Here is a 14,831-nt window from a genome sequence, read left to right as displayed (position 1 = left end):
GAGATGAATGAAGGGAAAAAAACAGTCAAATCACTTCCAAAAGATTAATAGGTTTTGTCAAATGCAAACCAATAGTAATGTCAAGAGTGACATGGAGCCATGAATGTGATGCAGAATTTTGGGAGGGAAAGTTTCAATGCCCTATCTGATGAGACATACTTAATGTCGCCCAAGACCATATCCTTGTCATGACAGGATTTTAGCAGATTGGTGCTGCTTTACTGAGGTACTAGACCAGTCTAAAGAGCGTAGTGGGTTTTTATGATTGTTTGGCTTTTTCAGCAGTAATCTAATTTGGCCCATTTTAGCAAATTTGGGAACCTTTCTTGGATAATCCAGGAACTCATAGGTCAGTGTGTATTCAAATAAGTTTAATTTTGTTCTTAATAATGTTTACTGGCAGAATAGCGATGTGGTATGCAAGTTACAGCTATTTTATGACTTTTGAAAGACCATCCCAGCAGATAATCAAGAAGGTGTACTAGGTATTCTTGATTTTGAGGAGAATGGACAGCTATAGGTGGTTTTGTGATTAATAGTCTTGTGTAGGCGCTGATATACTATGTTCTTATTGTACAATGCCTTTCGTATTGATTCTGCTATGTGTCGCTATGCTATTGAATTGCGGACTCTGCTTTCTTCATTTCAATAAAATGTTCTTTAAAAAAAATAGTCTTGTGTAGGCATGTTATTTTATCTGTACTTAATCTTAGCTGCATGTGACCACTGATGAATCAGGCTTCTCCAACTCATGATCCATTGAGTTTGCAACTACTAACATCTTCATAAACGCCTCAAACAAGCACAGACTACATGATAAACCAGCACAATGCAGAGCTGTACGAGTGCACCAATTAAGGTAACATGCAGCAGAATATCAAACTAAGACCACCATAGGCCAGTAAAAGGTTACAATTTTCTATTGTCTGCCTGTGGTGCACGATACTGCTGTGTGAACCTCGTCCTGCAGGACAGCATAGCTTAGCTGGCATACAGTCAGATGACTCGTGAAGAGAACATATCTTGGGGTTGGCTCCTTTGGATTGGACCTCACACAAGGGCAAGGATTACATTCTACCAAAAGAAGGTATTCAATATATTTTGGTTAGAAGTCAACTGACCATGGGGAAGCTTAATGAGAACATTGTAAAGCGTTTGTAAATTACTCAACATGTTAGACAACTTTATAGGAGAATATTCTACTGTACATTTTGAGGTGGATTCCCTCAGTTTAGTATTTTTGGAGGTCAACTGGAACCAACTGTGCAGGTAAATTGTGCAAAGACCCTCACTTTCAAAGTATTAAACGACTTGCACAACTGGAAGGCCAATATATTAGCACAGCACTTTAAGAGTGTTGCACTGGAACTTAATTTAAAGCCAGAACTGGCGTCCTCTTGGAAGCTGGACAACATGATCAGATACTTATTCACACAAGCACACGTTACCTTTAAAAAAAGGCAATAAACTGTGACCCAATGTCACAAATCAGGAAATCATTAGAGAAAAGCTACAAAATTTACCAACATAGTTCACATTGAAACAGCAAAAAACAAACATAACAGACTATAGCAAAGGCAGAAGTCAAAGATGAAATGGCTGCTGAATAAGACCAGATTCTTTGCATTTTTATTCAATTACAATTAACCTCAGAGTCCCATCTCCCCAAACATAGATGGAAACACTTGGTGCATGATTGCGTGTACCAAAAATCAACCTTAAAACCAAAACGGATTTGTAAGTTTCGCTTTGCACCTCAAACCTTCAAACCAAGGAAAACCATAACATCTCTCGCTCAATGCGATTTTACACTCCTGAGTTCAGTTAACGCATCTCGTTAACTTGCTCTGAAGTGGGCATGCATATCAATCCTGGCGACATAACTCGCGTTTCGAAACATAGAGGTGAATGTAAACATCATTGCAAAGACTGGAATTAGACACCACTAACGATCTTCTACCATTAAATAAACGTGTTTAGGTCGATGTTTCTCACCCAGATACTGACCTAAGCCAAAAGAGAGAGTTTGACGTTTCAAACTACTGAATACAATCACGGAGGCGGCCTCACCTCCAGAAGTCTGACACAAAATTATGTGAGGAATGATATGTCCACAAAAGAAAGAAAGAAAATACGGAGTAATGCTTGCTCACCCCAGGCACAATGCAACTATGAGTTGCATAAGCCATGATGAACCTCGGGGCTTGACGGCTAGCTAATCAAAAGGCAACACAAACGACACTGTTCTGCACGTAGTGTGTACAATAGGCGCAGGCAGCTGTAAAAGAATCAGCTGACAGCTGCAGTGCAAAATCATGCGTTCAATAAAAAAAGACGAAACGGCCTGCAAAGACAATATACGAGATGATCATTGCCCACTATGAAAAAGTAAAACCAAGACAAGAGTATTTGTATAAGAACTGTACATTTAGAGCACAGAGGAAACTACTAACCTATGCAAATAATTTTATTATGGCAGGGGCAAAAGGAGAGCAATCCCAGAACAGGCCAGAATAAACCAAAAGAGCATCATTAGTAAGGTCCACTTTCATTCAGCATGGCAAACCACCACACAGGTGACCCATAGCTCAGATGCATAGTGTGAGCGGACTACCAACGGGGAGAGTTGGGCTAGGAACCCGAGGGACAGGTTATCCGCAGCGCTGGTGAACAGAGGTCACTTGGGGTGGCGTTTGTGATGCTACACTATCATTATATGGAAATCTTCCACTCAATGGCCTTCAAACTTTCAGACCAGAGAGGCCTTAGATACTATGCAATACTATACAGGGAAAAGGTGGGCACACATGGTACTTCGGGGAAGCGCAGTGGGCACTGGAGTCAAAATGTGGATATCTTATTCAATTCTCTGAATGTTGTCAAACTGTACAACACTAGAAGAAAACTGGAATACAGACAGTGCCTGGCTTGCTATTAAGGGGAAAAACTATTACTGTTCGGAATAAACGAAGAATATTGGTTTCTCAGACTAGTGCAGAATATTCCAGAATAAACTCCTGCCTGGACCGCCCTAATAAACGGTCAACAACCGTTCTAATAAATATTGCATGGCGAGGTTATACCAATATTATTTGAAGTACAGCTGAGAGAGATTGCACAGAGAGAGGATCCGATCTGCTTATTGGAGGAATAATAACACTTTTACTTGATTTATTAAAATCATAAACCATAATATAAACATCATAACTCAAATACAGAATAAAAATTGCAAGACTTTTTTTTGCAGTCGTGACCTGACGTGGTATGGTACCGAGGTGCAACAGTTTATTATAAGCCGCGATGTAAACATGTCCATGCCTTCTATTACAAGTAAAGTGCTAATGCAAACGGAAGAGGGGGAAAGGAGAAAAGTGCAAAACGATATGAGGGAGTTTTGCCCGGCTGCGAATTACCTTCTTTCCAGGTTCTTAAGTCACTAAGGCTTTCTATCCCTGAACGTGTACTGGTATGAGCCCGTCTATGCCTCCTGTTTAAAAAGTAAGGCTTGTCATAGAAGAGAGCTTTGCAAGAAGGGGAGGGAAAGATCTAAAAAGGACTCGGGCCGGCTGCTTTGTGCCCTTCTTTCCAAATTCCTATTAAGCTGTTTCTTTCTTTTCATGTTCTTGTGCTGTTTTTCTTTTTTAGTTCTTGTGCTGCTTGTGACAAGAATTTGATAGTCTTACAAGACTGTTGGACTGAGGAACCACTGAGGTATTTTATGACGGCTGCTCTGCAGGTCCTGATTTTAGTTTCTCTTAAGATTTGCCTTAAGAGTGACGTCCTTAAATTAATTAATACTGGGCAGATGCATAATAGATGTAATAGTGACTCTGCTCCGTTACCACAGAGGCGGCAGTACAGGGATGGCCACGTCTGTAGCCATTTTGGAGTAAGATCCTTACTCGCAAAAGACCCCAATCTAAGTAAAGACAATTTCCGCTTGTAGTGGTCTCTGAAGCATTCTTACAAGTAGGGTTGTGGTTTCATTTGCTTGTAAGTTGGCATCACCGACCATGCATGACTTTTACCAGCCAGAAAGGCTTTATCAGGTTGTAACAATAATTTTTTTGTTGATTTATTTGTGATTTTTTTCCAAACAGGGTATGACATAGGTGTTTGCCAGGCATCCTCCAGATTTAGCAATAGAAGTGCTTGTTTTAAAATGTGGCATATAGTGTTATTGTGCCTGGATTGTTTTCCAACCTCCTCCCAACAGTGGTGAGCTAGTGTGTTGTCTTCGGCTGCCCTCATTCGCCAGTAATATTTGATCAGGACTCCATGCCTGGCCTGTATCTGGTTAGTTACTCCATATTCCAGATGTATCTGCACCCGAGAGATATGACGCGGGATTAAATACTTTTTTTTAATAATCTGGACTGGGCTAGATTTAGCGTTTGAGAATCCTTGGTGTTCAGCATTTCTGAGCCATATGTTATTGCTGGCAAACATTTTACAGCCATCACCTGTAGGAGGTGGTTTGTTGAACTGCCACTTAGACTTCTCTGTAAAGTTTAGAAAGCAAATAATAATGGTTTGATTTTTGTTTGAGCATGTTCTAGATGATGTTTGTAACTTAAATGGCGATCTAGAACACCCCCCAGGTGTTTATATACATCCACCTGCAATAAGATGCCTGAATTTATCCTCTAGATGAATTTGGGGCGTTTTTTATGAGTACTGGAAAAATATAAGACATTAGATTTTTTTAGATTAATTATCAGTTGTTCATTCGAGATGTATAGTGTTAGTTGTGAAATCAGGCGTTGCAAGCCAAGTGGAGTTTGGGAGAGTAGCACAATATCGTCCGCATATTGCAGGCTTGTTGCAATTGATGTCTTTCCTAATTTAGGAGGGTCTCCCTGGATGAGGAGGCATTTCACGTTACTGATACAATGTGTGAGACATTACATGCTTTGCTAGTGGTAAAATTAGTGGATTCTTATACGAAATGCCCAAGCAAAATTAAATTAAACATTTTCAAATGGAGAAAACTGTGCTTATGAATTATTTATAAACCGCACAGTTAATATAAGGCAATATATTTGAAACAAAACATCAGTGAAACTGTTCTGGCTAGAGGTATCCGCCACACTACCGTTCTGAAAGGACACAAGTGTTAAGTAACTGAGAAGGGTTAAAAAAAAATTGCCGAGAAGAATCGCTATTTTTAGTGTAAATAAATGATCAATTAATTAAATTTATCTGCAGAACTGGAGGCGCTTTTTGTTAGAGTTTGATTTTTAGAAGATCAGCATTACACTGGGTGGTGATTTACATAGTAATGACTTCCATATAAGTGAGCTACACTTGGACAAAAAAAACGCCCATTCAGAGGCAGGTAAAAAGCGGTAACCATGCCAAGTCCGCTCCTGGGGGCACACAGACTGATGCCAATGTATCTGAAATGGTAAAAGGACAAAACGCTGACATGTATTAACTATGTGAAAAGAGGGCTTATACAGAAAGGAGAAGTATGTATTACAACTCCAATGATTCGCCCCTCACAATAACTGCTGACAATGTAGCGCCTGTACCTTACTAGAAGACGCGTGCATAGAACTCTATAATCTCCTTCTCGGAATAGAAATATCAAGCGCAGGGTGGAAATGGAAAACAATCAGGGCACAATACAACATACACAATAAACACATTACTGCTATTAAAAATTGTATTGTAAAAGGTAGAAAAAAAGGTCTAAACTACAGGCACAAGCTTGGCCAACAGCTCAAACCCAACTGGATCAACAGGACCACTACATATCACAAATTCTTCTACAGAAAGGCAATTTGTGTTGTCAAAACCAAAGGCTCGTTAGAGGGCAGCAACAAGCCAGCTAGCAATGTTAATTTCTGTTAATTAAAAGTACAAAACCGTTCAATAATTAGGATCCACATTGCATAAGCAAACGCAATGAAGGTGAAAGAAATAACATCATGATTTCAGCGTGCATCAGAAACAAATTCTGTGATTGAGACAAAAAAAACGATCAACCAAGTAGAGATCATTCCTTAAACATCATAATCATTGCCCCATTCCCAAAATAATCCTGAACTTTGTACAAAAGTACCTATTACTAACACAATGCAATTGTGAAATTTCTTATGAAATAGAAGATAAAAGTTATCCTTTCCAAATAATGTATCCGCTGTTTGATCCCTAATGTAGCTGAAAGATGGCTTTTAGAAACCATACATGCCTATTTTACATGTGCTTAATATGTGATCAAATAGTTTTACTTCCTTAATAATGAACAGGATTTTAAATAAGGAAATCAATAGCTATGGTGTTTACCGAGTATATGTTGAAAATAAAGAGTACTACCAGGAACTTCACTGAAACAGATGTTGAAGCCTGTAGATGTCACAGAAGGATTTTTTTTGCTTGTGTGGGGAGGAGGGGGGCAATGTTTTTTTGGGTTTGGCATTAGCGAAGACCTTCTCAATAGCGTAATGTAAATTAATTTTAGGGACTTACAGCTAGCCCTCTTCAACTTTTGTGCTGTTATTGTGTTATCCACACCGTAATGCCTCCCACTACAGGATGTGGCAGTCAGACGAATTCAGCAAATGCATAACTTTACTGTGAATAATGCCATACTGCTCTTACCACAAGGAGTACACCCAGCACACAAAGTATCATGGATTCTTACTGCAACTTGTGCTTTCTGAGACCTCATTGTATTGGTCAGGATGTGGAAGCCAACCAGTCTGTACCTTATTTTGTTCAGCTCGCCATCACTTTAATAAATAATATCTGTTTAACTACAAAGAACTAGAACGCTGTCCAACTCTTCAGTGAAAGAAGTTAACAGCACAAGCGCCAGCTTCCCGTGCCTTGAGCCTGGAAGACGGTCAAATAATATAGCCAAACTACCTTGTTGATGTGTAGACTCCTAGAGACTGCAAATATGTGATGCTACGACTTTAGAACAGGACAACTGCTTATGCTACATCCAGTTACTGGGCAAGATATATTTAAACAGCAGATACAAATAGAGTTTTAAGAATTTTGCACCAAAAAAAAAAACACTTTGAAGTAAAACACAAATGATGTATTCAAGTGGACAATGCTGTGTTATCAAATGCATTTCACACATAGCAGCATATTTGCATTTCGACCGGTCCCAGTATTTTGCAATGAAATAGGCGAAGGGAAGCTTTACAGTTCTTATGGAAGCAACTGTGAAGAACTAAATAAAAAGAAGATGCTCCAGCTGCAAAACCTAAGATAAGGAAAGTAGAATGGGACATTCGAGAATTACTCGAAGACAAGATAGTTCTTTTATATGAAAAGGTAGCTTACGTGACTAAATAAGAGGTGAGCCGAAAACAGGACAGCAAAATAAGCATTTATTATGTTTGCCACCAACTCTCCAATCTAGGAGCGGTACAGGTCTGGTTAGAGTCGAGACTGGGTCGTCAGTGCTGTAGATTGCAAGGTAGAAGGTAGGTCCTCGGACTACTTGGGAGGAAAGGTAATGAAGGATAGACACCACTACAGCATAGGTAGATACCCACTCGATTAACCCTTCCGCAAATAAACTGGAAACTAGAGATATGGGACTGCACCCATATTCAGAAACTTGAAAAACAGGGATCATACATCCCTTTTTAACTTGTAAAAGCTATTTTACGGAGACCAAATTATTATACTCCAGCGGTCTTTAGCAAACAATGATCAATTTGCCCACCTCATAGTTGCCCCATGCCTCCAGAAAAAAGGATCTATTTTGCTGCGCTGTGCCTCATACCGTAGCACAAATGTATATTGCACACACCAATAAAGTTGTTAGCAAATGCACAACGAGAACAAATAACTGAAGCCACGCCCGAAATTCACCTTCCCAAAGCAAATGTAATAACATGTCAGCGCCCTCCTAACCATACCCAAGCATATTCACAAGGAAGACATGTTGGCATGGTAGATCAGCACTGCATAGGCGGATTATTTCGCGGCAAAAACTGCTACAGATGTAGATAATCTAGCTTGTACATTACGGGGATTTATCGCCCAAACGTTTATACTTATTCTGCCACGATGAGATTTTCTCAAGGTGTGGCCAGATTTCTGGGGATGTTACCCGTGTACTGATTGATATGTAAATTTTCCCGGTTGACAGGGAAAAGCTTGCAATACGTATTCAACAAAACAAGATGGCTGCAAAAGTCATTCGGTTTAATAATAAAAGTAGTACTTGTACAGCCACCCATACCATATTTCCAACTGACAAAGCAGTATACGTGATTCGAGACCTTCTCAGCATCAGGGAAGTACAAGGAAAGACCAGTTCTGCATTTGGGTGATGGAATTTGCAGAGTGAACCGAAAACTGCACAAACTATAGGGCTGAAGAGCAATAGAGCAGGAGGTCGTGCTTAAAGCAAAAATTGACAAAACCAAAAGGTCTCGCCTCTGTGACTTTTTTATTGGCTAAGCCAATGGTATCTAGGCATTGTGACTAAAGTTAAAAGAAAATATAAACATGGGCACTTTCTTTTTTGTTACCGATCCGAGTTAGATATGTAACTAAAGTAAAATAAACAAAAACATTTTCTTAAGCAAGCATTGGTGGGATTAAGAGAAACAGATGGGGGTGCAGAAGCAACACAGAGGAGGAAGGGAAACGTGGAAGCAACAAAAGTGAGTGCCAAAGCAATACGATGGAGTGTGGGACGCCAAAACACCTCAAAAGGGGGTCGGGGTGACACTAAAGCAACAGGGGAGGGCGAGAGGTACAAAAGCAACACAGGAATTGGGGAACAGCAATACGAGGGTGTGGGTGGAAAAAGTCAAACAAGAAGGGGGGGGGAGAAAATGGGGACGCAGGTGGGGCGAAAACACAGAGGGGGCAATGAGAAGCTTTCTTGCAACACAGAGTGCATTGGGAGAGAATTACACAATGGGAACTGTTAAAAACACTCAAAGTACCGTATTTTCTGGCGTATAAGGCGACTGGGCGTATAATACGACCCCCTACTTTTCCTTTAAAAAATAGGGTTTGGGCTATATTAGCTTGTTCATAAAATGACCCTGGCGTATAAGACGACCCCAGACTTTTGAAAAGATTTTCAAGGGTTAAAAAGTCGTCTTATACGCCAGAAAATACGGTACTTAAAAGAAGAAAAAAATAGTGGTTGAAATAGAAGCAGTGAAAGCAGGGATGACAGGCAATAAAATAGAAGGTAAAGCAGGAATGCACAACAGGGGGGTCAAACATGAGACTGGCACTCTGGAACACGTATCAGAAGCAGGCAAATGAGTGACTGGAAAGCCAACCAATGGTAAGCAATGGGTAGGCTCCAAGACCTTCTATATTATTGGTAAGCCACAATATGCCTCGCAACAGCTAGTGCATAAGTTGTCTAGTAGGATCGACCTAAAAGTATTTTCCATCTACTTTACGGCTCTCAGCCAGTGTGCTTAGGTAGGAGGAAGTAACAGGCTGCTTGACACTCCTCTCACACTACATACAGAAATAACCTTAAATAAGTGCTACAAATGTTGTTGAGTGGTACTTAACCCCTTCCCTGCTGCCGTTGGCCCTCGCGAGCACTACCTCGCTGGTGCTGCGAACGGCCGACACGGCCCCGCCCACTCCGCGGAACCGCCGCACAATAACGGCCGCGGTTAAGGTGTTAAGTGCTCACCACAGCTTGACAATGTGTAAGACTCGGGAATGGAAGCCCCTGCTGGGCTACCTCCGGACGAACTGACAGGGGACACGTAAACAATGAATATGTGCTAAAAGCCTGCATCAAAATTTCGACCTATGGACACATTACTGTTGGATACAAGGCCAAACAAAACAGTCACCCTTGAATTATAAGGCAATACAATCTCCCACTGAAAATTGATTTCCCATAGAACAACAAATGAGGAGCTATCAAGCACCTTAAGCATTTGTTAAATATGCTAGCAACTGGATGCAAGCTAAACTCAAGTGAAGTTATTTTGTCAAAGGGTTGTATGTGATTTTCTTTGAATACTAATGTGGCAGTCGAGGTAGTCGATACCAGAAATTCACAGATCAGCTTTTATCCAAAAGAATGACTTGACTAGAGAAACCTTTAAGTTTGAGGCTTAGCTAGAAGAAAACACTTGAGAATTGCCTGGGTGTTGATCCTGTGCACCACAATCAGCAGTTTTAGCAGGTCGAGCTCTTATGTTTTAGAAAGTCCTATCTTCATGATGTTTTAACTGATCTCCTATATCAAGGATTCATACTCGACCACCTGAATGACAAGCATGTGTAAAGCATTCAAAGAGTTTTGCTTACATTCCTAAATCCAAAATGTTTTTAACGGTCCCTGGTTAGCAGTCTTGTACGTCTAACTGCACACATTAAATCTGCAACCATTATGGAAAGTATTTTCATAGCGTTAATAAATAAGTTATGAGAGTGGGAACATCAGCTATAAAAAGACTGAGCTTGGCCAAAGTGCAGGGCGGTGCAGAATTCCAACGGTTACTGATCTTCCCAATGTTCAATTGGAAAGATTCCATTTCAAGCTTGGTCACTGCTTTTATGCAATGGAGATACAACTTCATTAAATTAGGTACTGATTTGTAACATACACAATCCCAGCACCTATGAAACACTGGAAAGTATTGAGGACTGGCAACTATGAACGAGCCAACATAACTCAATGACAATATCAGAACAGGAACACAACACACAAGGCCAGACCTCTTTTTCAGTTGAGTGTTCAGCTACTAAATGAACCTGATCCATAAATATTTTGCTTAGTGGGTGTGACATGCTCTTGTAGCAAGTTCTCTTAACTTACTCCTGTATTGCAAGGGCAAGCAAAGAGTACACTTGGCTTACTCAACAATAAAACAGAGTACCTCTAAAAATAAGTGACAGTAAAATCTTTTTGAATCGGCCCCAGTTGTCATTATCCAGCCAGCTAGAAAGTCAGTTTACACACATAGGCTTGCACAATAATCAATAGTAGGCCATAAGGTATTGATGAACTGCAGAAGTTTAATAGTGTGACAACACAAATCTCTAAGATCTTTTACACAAGTAATTGTAGTAACCATATGATATTTAACAATTTTACTTACTGCCTTGTTTCCGTAGAACAGTAAAATCTACGTTCCCCCCGTTGCCTTGCCTCCATAAAAACTCACCCAATACAGTTTTACAAATAATGAAGTAGCAAGGGCTATAGCAGGACGAAGACTAATCCAAAAAAAGGATATGCTCGAAAACATGGTGCACAGCTGTGCCTCAAGCCCAATCTAAAGTATTATGGATGCTCACAAGATCCTGTACACTGTACCAACACGTATCATCCCAAATCAAGCTATGATTCGCTCACATACTCTCCGTTACCAATTTCACTATCTGGTACCATTGTGGGTAAAGAAAAAAAACTGCTGAACATAGAATCTGTTTAGTTTTGCTATTGAAATGAAAACAAAAATGTATACGAACAGAGATTGCAACATTGCAAGACATACGCTTAATCTTCATGGGTTTACTGGGTGTTTCTATCTTGTGTCACAATTTAAAAGAACAGGGTATCTTCTGGCCACACCAGGCTGTTTACGTTGACTACACCGAAAAAAATGTATATATATATATGTATGTATATATATATATATATATATATACATACATATATATATATATATATATATATATATATATATATATTCATCACATCACTGATATGCAACCAAAAACCAAATGAGGCAATACTGGCATACTTGACGTACATTTGGGATAATGCATGTTCACCTCTTTCTGGATCCTGGAGCTGAATAAAACAGGTTTATGGTACTCAATATCAACCTAGGAAAAATGATGAGTTGACCAGTCGGGACTCAAACCGGTGACCATTTTGAATAACTCTTAAACAAATATAAGCCCCTAACCACCTGTACTGTCAGCTCTGTCTGGAATGTTCCTTCTTAGCGACTCTCCGATTAAAAAATAGAGTTAGCAAATATTGAGGGAGTTAACTATTTGCTGGATTTTGATAAAAGGGAGCAGATGATGTAAAGGGCAAAAGTGGAAAGTTACATAAATGTACAAGACAAAAGAGCCAAACATGGATGACAGCATTAACTAACAAAAAAAGAAAAGCACCAGTGTCGACTAACTACCAAACATGATAAAATATTGGCTCAGTTCAACTGACAGGTCTTCAATTTTCTCAAACAGGGTGCAACACCAAACGCGAAGATCAGGGGAATTATTATTTTGGGGAGTGCCATGTCATTTAGTCAGCCGTCTCGTAATACTTTGGAAGATGTAATACCAACCTTCAGGTTGAATGCACATCTTGGTAAATGGGACTTTGGTTTTAAAAGAAGGTAGTATTTGAAAAACGAAGATCAGCAAGAGAGCTTTTTAACGGCACGTTATGGGATATTAAGATGTGCAATAATTCTCCACTAGGTGGCACTTAGAATTCATATCCAAACCACATGTCCATGCACATAAAATTCCATAAGATTAATTAATTCGTTTCATAATGTTGGCCGGAATTTAAAAGTCAGCAAAACGAAAAAAATATCCACATTTCGAGAACACTGCTTATGTACGAGACAACATTGCAGTATAATTTAAAAAAAAACGTTTAGTGCTAACCTCCTAAGGCTGTCACGAAACGTACATAATGACATTAAGAAGCACATGGGTTATAATAAACCGTTAAATTCACATTAAAAATGCGAATTTTACAACAATCATTTGCAACGAAATTATTGATTTTCAGACATCTCCAAGGAAGAGTCCATAAAACTTAAAATGCGTGTCTGCAAACCTAAGGCTGCGTTACAGGGAACGTTCAGAAGCTGTCACGCTGCGGAGTAGCGGGGCCCCTGATGCTTGGTGCCATGCATAATTTAATTCGAAACTGCCTTGCCGTTGGTGAGAGGTTACCCTTCGTGACATACACCAACAAGATCGCACGCTCTGCTAGAACAGGCTGGCACCATGAGAAACATGCGTTCTCGCACAGCTCAGCTTCCCGTTAATGTAGATTTACAGTGACTGGAAAGCCTTGCCTGAGCAGGGAGAGCTACTGTCGTAAAGCAAAAAAAATGACACCCCATGCAGGAACCGATGGCAGGAACACTCAAAACCCAACCGATGGCGTTAAGAACGAACACAGGCTAGACCAACCAAACATATGTAGTTAGAATACATTTACGATCCCTGGACACCTGTTCCCGCAACGCTCGCCACTAATTCACATGGCTGAGGCGCTCTTCTTGAAGCATGCACGCCTGAGCACTGCTCGGGGCGCTGTGCTGCACGCTGCTAGCAGACAGAGCTCCTTTGTGTCCATCTGACAGCAGCGGCCGGGGGGACCGCAGCCACCTGCAGGGATCAGCACTGGACAGCCCCAGCGTGACCCCGGAGGGTAAGGGGGGTCCAGGAAGCAGATGCCACCTGAGTCCAGCTGACCTCAGGGATACAAGGGTGTCTGTCATATGACACAACTGCAGCCAGCAGGCCCTTGGAAGAACGGGGCTTAAAGTTATCTTCCTGTGTGCCGTTTGCAATAACCGTCAACCGCACGTCGGTGCAATGCTAGATTATGAAACTACTACTGAACTCGACGGAAGCTGCGCTGCACTTTTAAAATGTTTTGGCAACATACCCCCCTCCCCCCCTTCTTTCACCAAAGCTCACCGTTGCTGCGCCAGTGTCCGACTTCCCACTGCCTGCACGCTCCCCGCCACCCTCCCCTCCTCCCCTCCACGCACTGCTGTCCGGTCTGCAGCCCCGGGCTCTGGTCTCACCTGGAGGCTCGCAGCCCTCCCCGTCCCCCTTGCCGCCGGCAGCCGCTCCCGTCGGGGCCTGGGGCGGGGGCCTGGGTGGCCGAGGCTTAGGAGTGGGCGGTGCAATCCTTTTGCGGCCGATGTACTCCACGTACGTCCCCGGGAACTCCCCCCGCTGGCCGGTGGTCTCGTTGTAGCCGCTGATCCACCCGATGTCCTCGGGCCGCGCCTCGCAGCCCTCGGAGCCCAGGGCCAGCAGCGCCCCCCGCGTCACCGTCAGCACGTCGCCGGCTCGCAGGTCCATGTCCTCCTCGCGCTCCTTCCGGTACTCGTAGAGCGCCCGGTACTGGTAGCCTTCGGCGCTCATGGTGGTGGTGGTGCCGTGGCCGCCGCTCGGTTCCAGCCGCCGCTCAGTCCACTGCTGCAGGGAAGTGCGCCGGCTCCGCCCCGCTGCCTCTCGCTGAGCCCGAGCTGCACGCTCCCTCGGCAGCCAGGCACGCAGCCACCGTGAACATAGAGAGAGGACTGGACAGCCTCCCGCCTCGTCACCGCAGGCGCCGTGGCAACACAGCTGGCATTTCAGACCGGTCTACTCCAGCACTCAGAGCGTGACGCAAGCGGAGTGTATATGTTCATCAAATATTACGGCAAGAAACTCGCGGGGTGTGTGCGTTACCCGAAGTATATTGGGCGGATATCGTGCACTGCTTCAATGCACTGCATGCCTTGCACTCCAATCTACTGATCACTATTTTCGTTTTCAACTTGCATAGGCATTTTAGGTTTTCATGGCTGTATCTCTTTAGTACTGTTTCGTTAGACCAAACCCTTATTTACAGAATGTAATTAAAGTTTATCGATTGTTTTCGTTTATATGGCACAAACCAACATGATGAAAATCGTTTTTTTCGTTCGGCACGACTAAGGTCACGATCTACCTACGTCCTTCTTAATTAGTACCTAATAGTTTAGGTAAGAGTTAAGTTCACGATGGAAATCGTGTAGGGGCAGAGGTCGGAAGATTACTTGCCATGGGTGTCTTTCTTCTATTTCCATGCCCGAGAGGCTCCGTCCAGGGTGGCAAAGGCG

The 14,831-nt window shown here is 42.0% G+C and overlaps 1 protein-coding gene across 1 annotated transcript in view; it reads right to left on the bottom strand.

The window, feature by feature from the left end:
• The window catches only part of PIK3R1 (phosphoinositide-3-kinase regulatory subunit 1), a 112,178-nt gene extending 97,851 nt beyond the window's left edge, over positions 1–14,327 (bottom strand). The window contains exon 1 of the mRNA XM_078675187.1: positions 13,764–14,327. Coding sequence (XP_078531313.1) covers positions 13,764–14,109 — 346 coding nt within the window. The 5' untranslated portion in view covers positions 14,110–14,327. The remainder of the gene's footprint in view (positions 1–13,763) is intronic.
• Positions 14,328–14,831: the final 504 nt, after the last annotated feature.

This window comes from Lissotriton helveticus, chromosome 2_1, assembly GCF_964261635.1.
Source record: "Lissotriton helveticus chromosome 2_1, aLisHel1.1, whole genome shotgun sequence".
In the NCBI taxonomy this organism is placed as follows: domain Eukaryota; kingdom Metazoa; phylum Chordata; class Amphibia; order Caudata; family Salamandridae; genus Lissotriton; species Lissotriton helveticus.
This window is presented reverse-complemented; position numbering and strand designations above follow the sequence as displayed.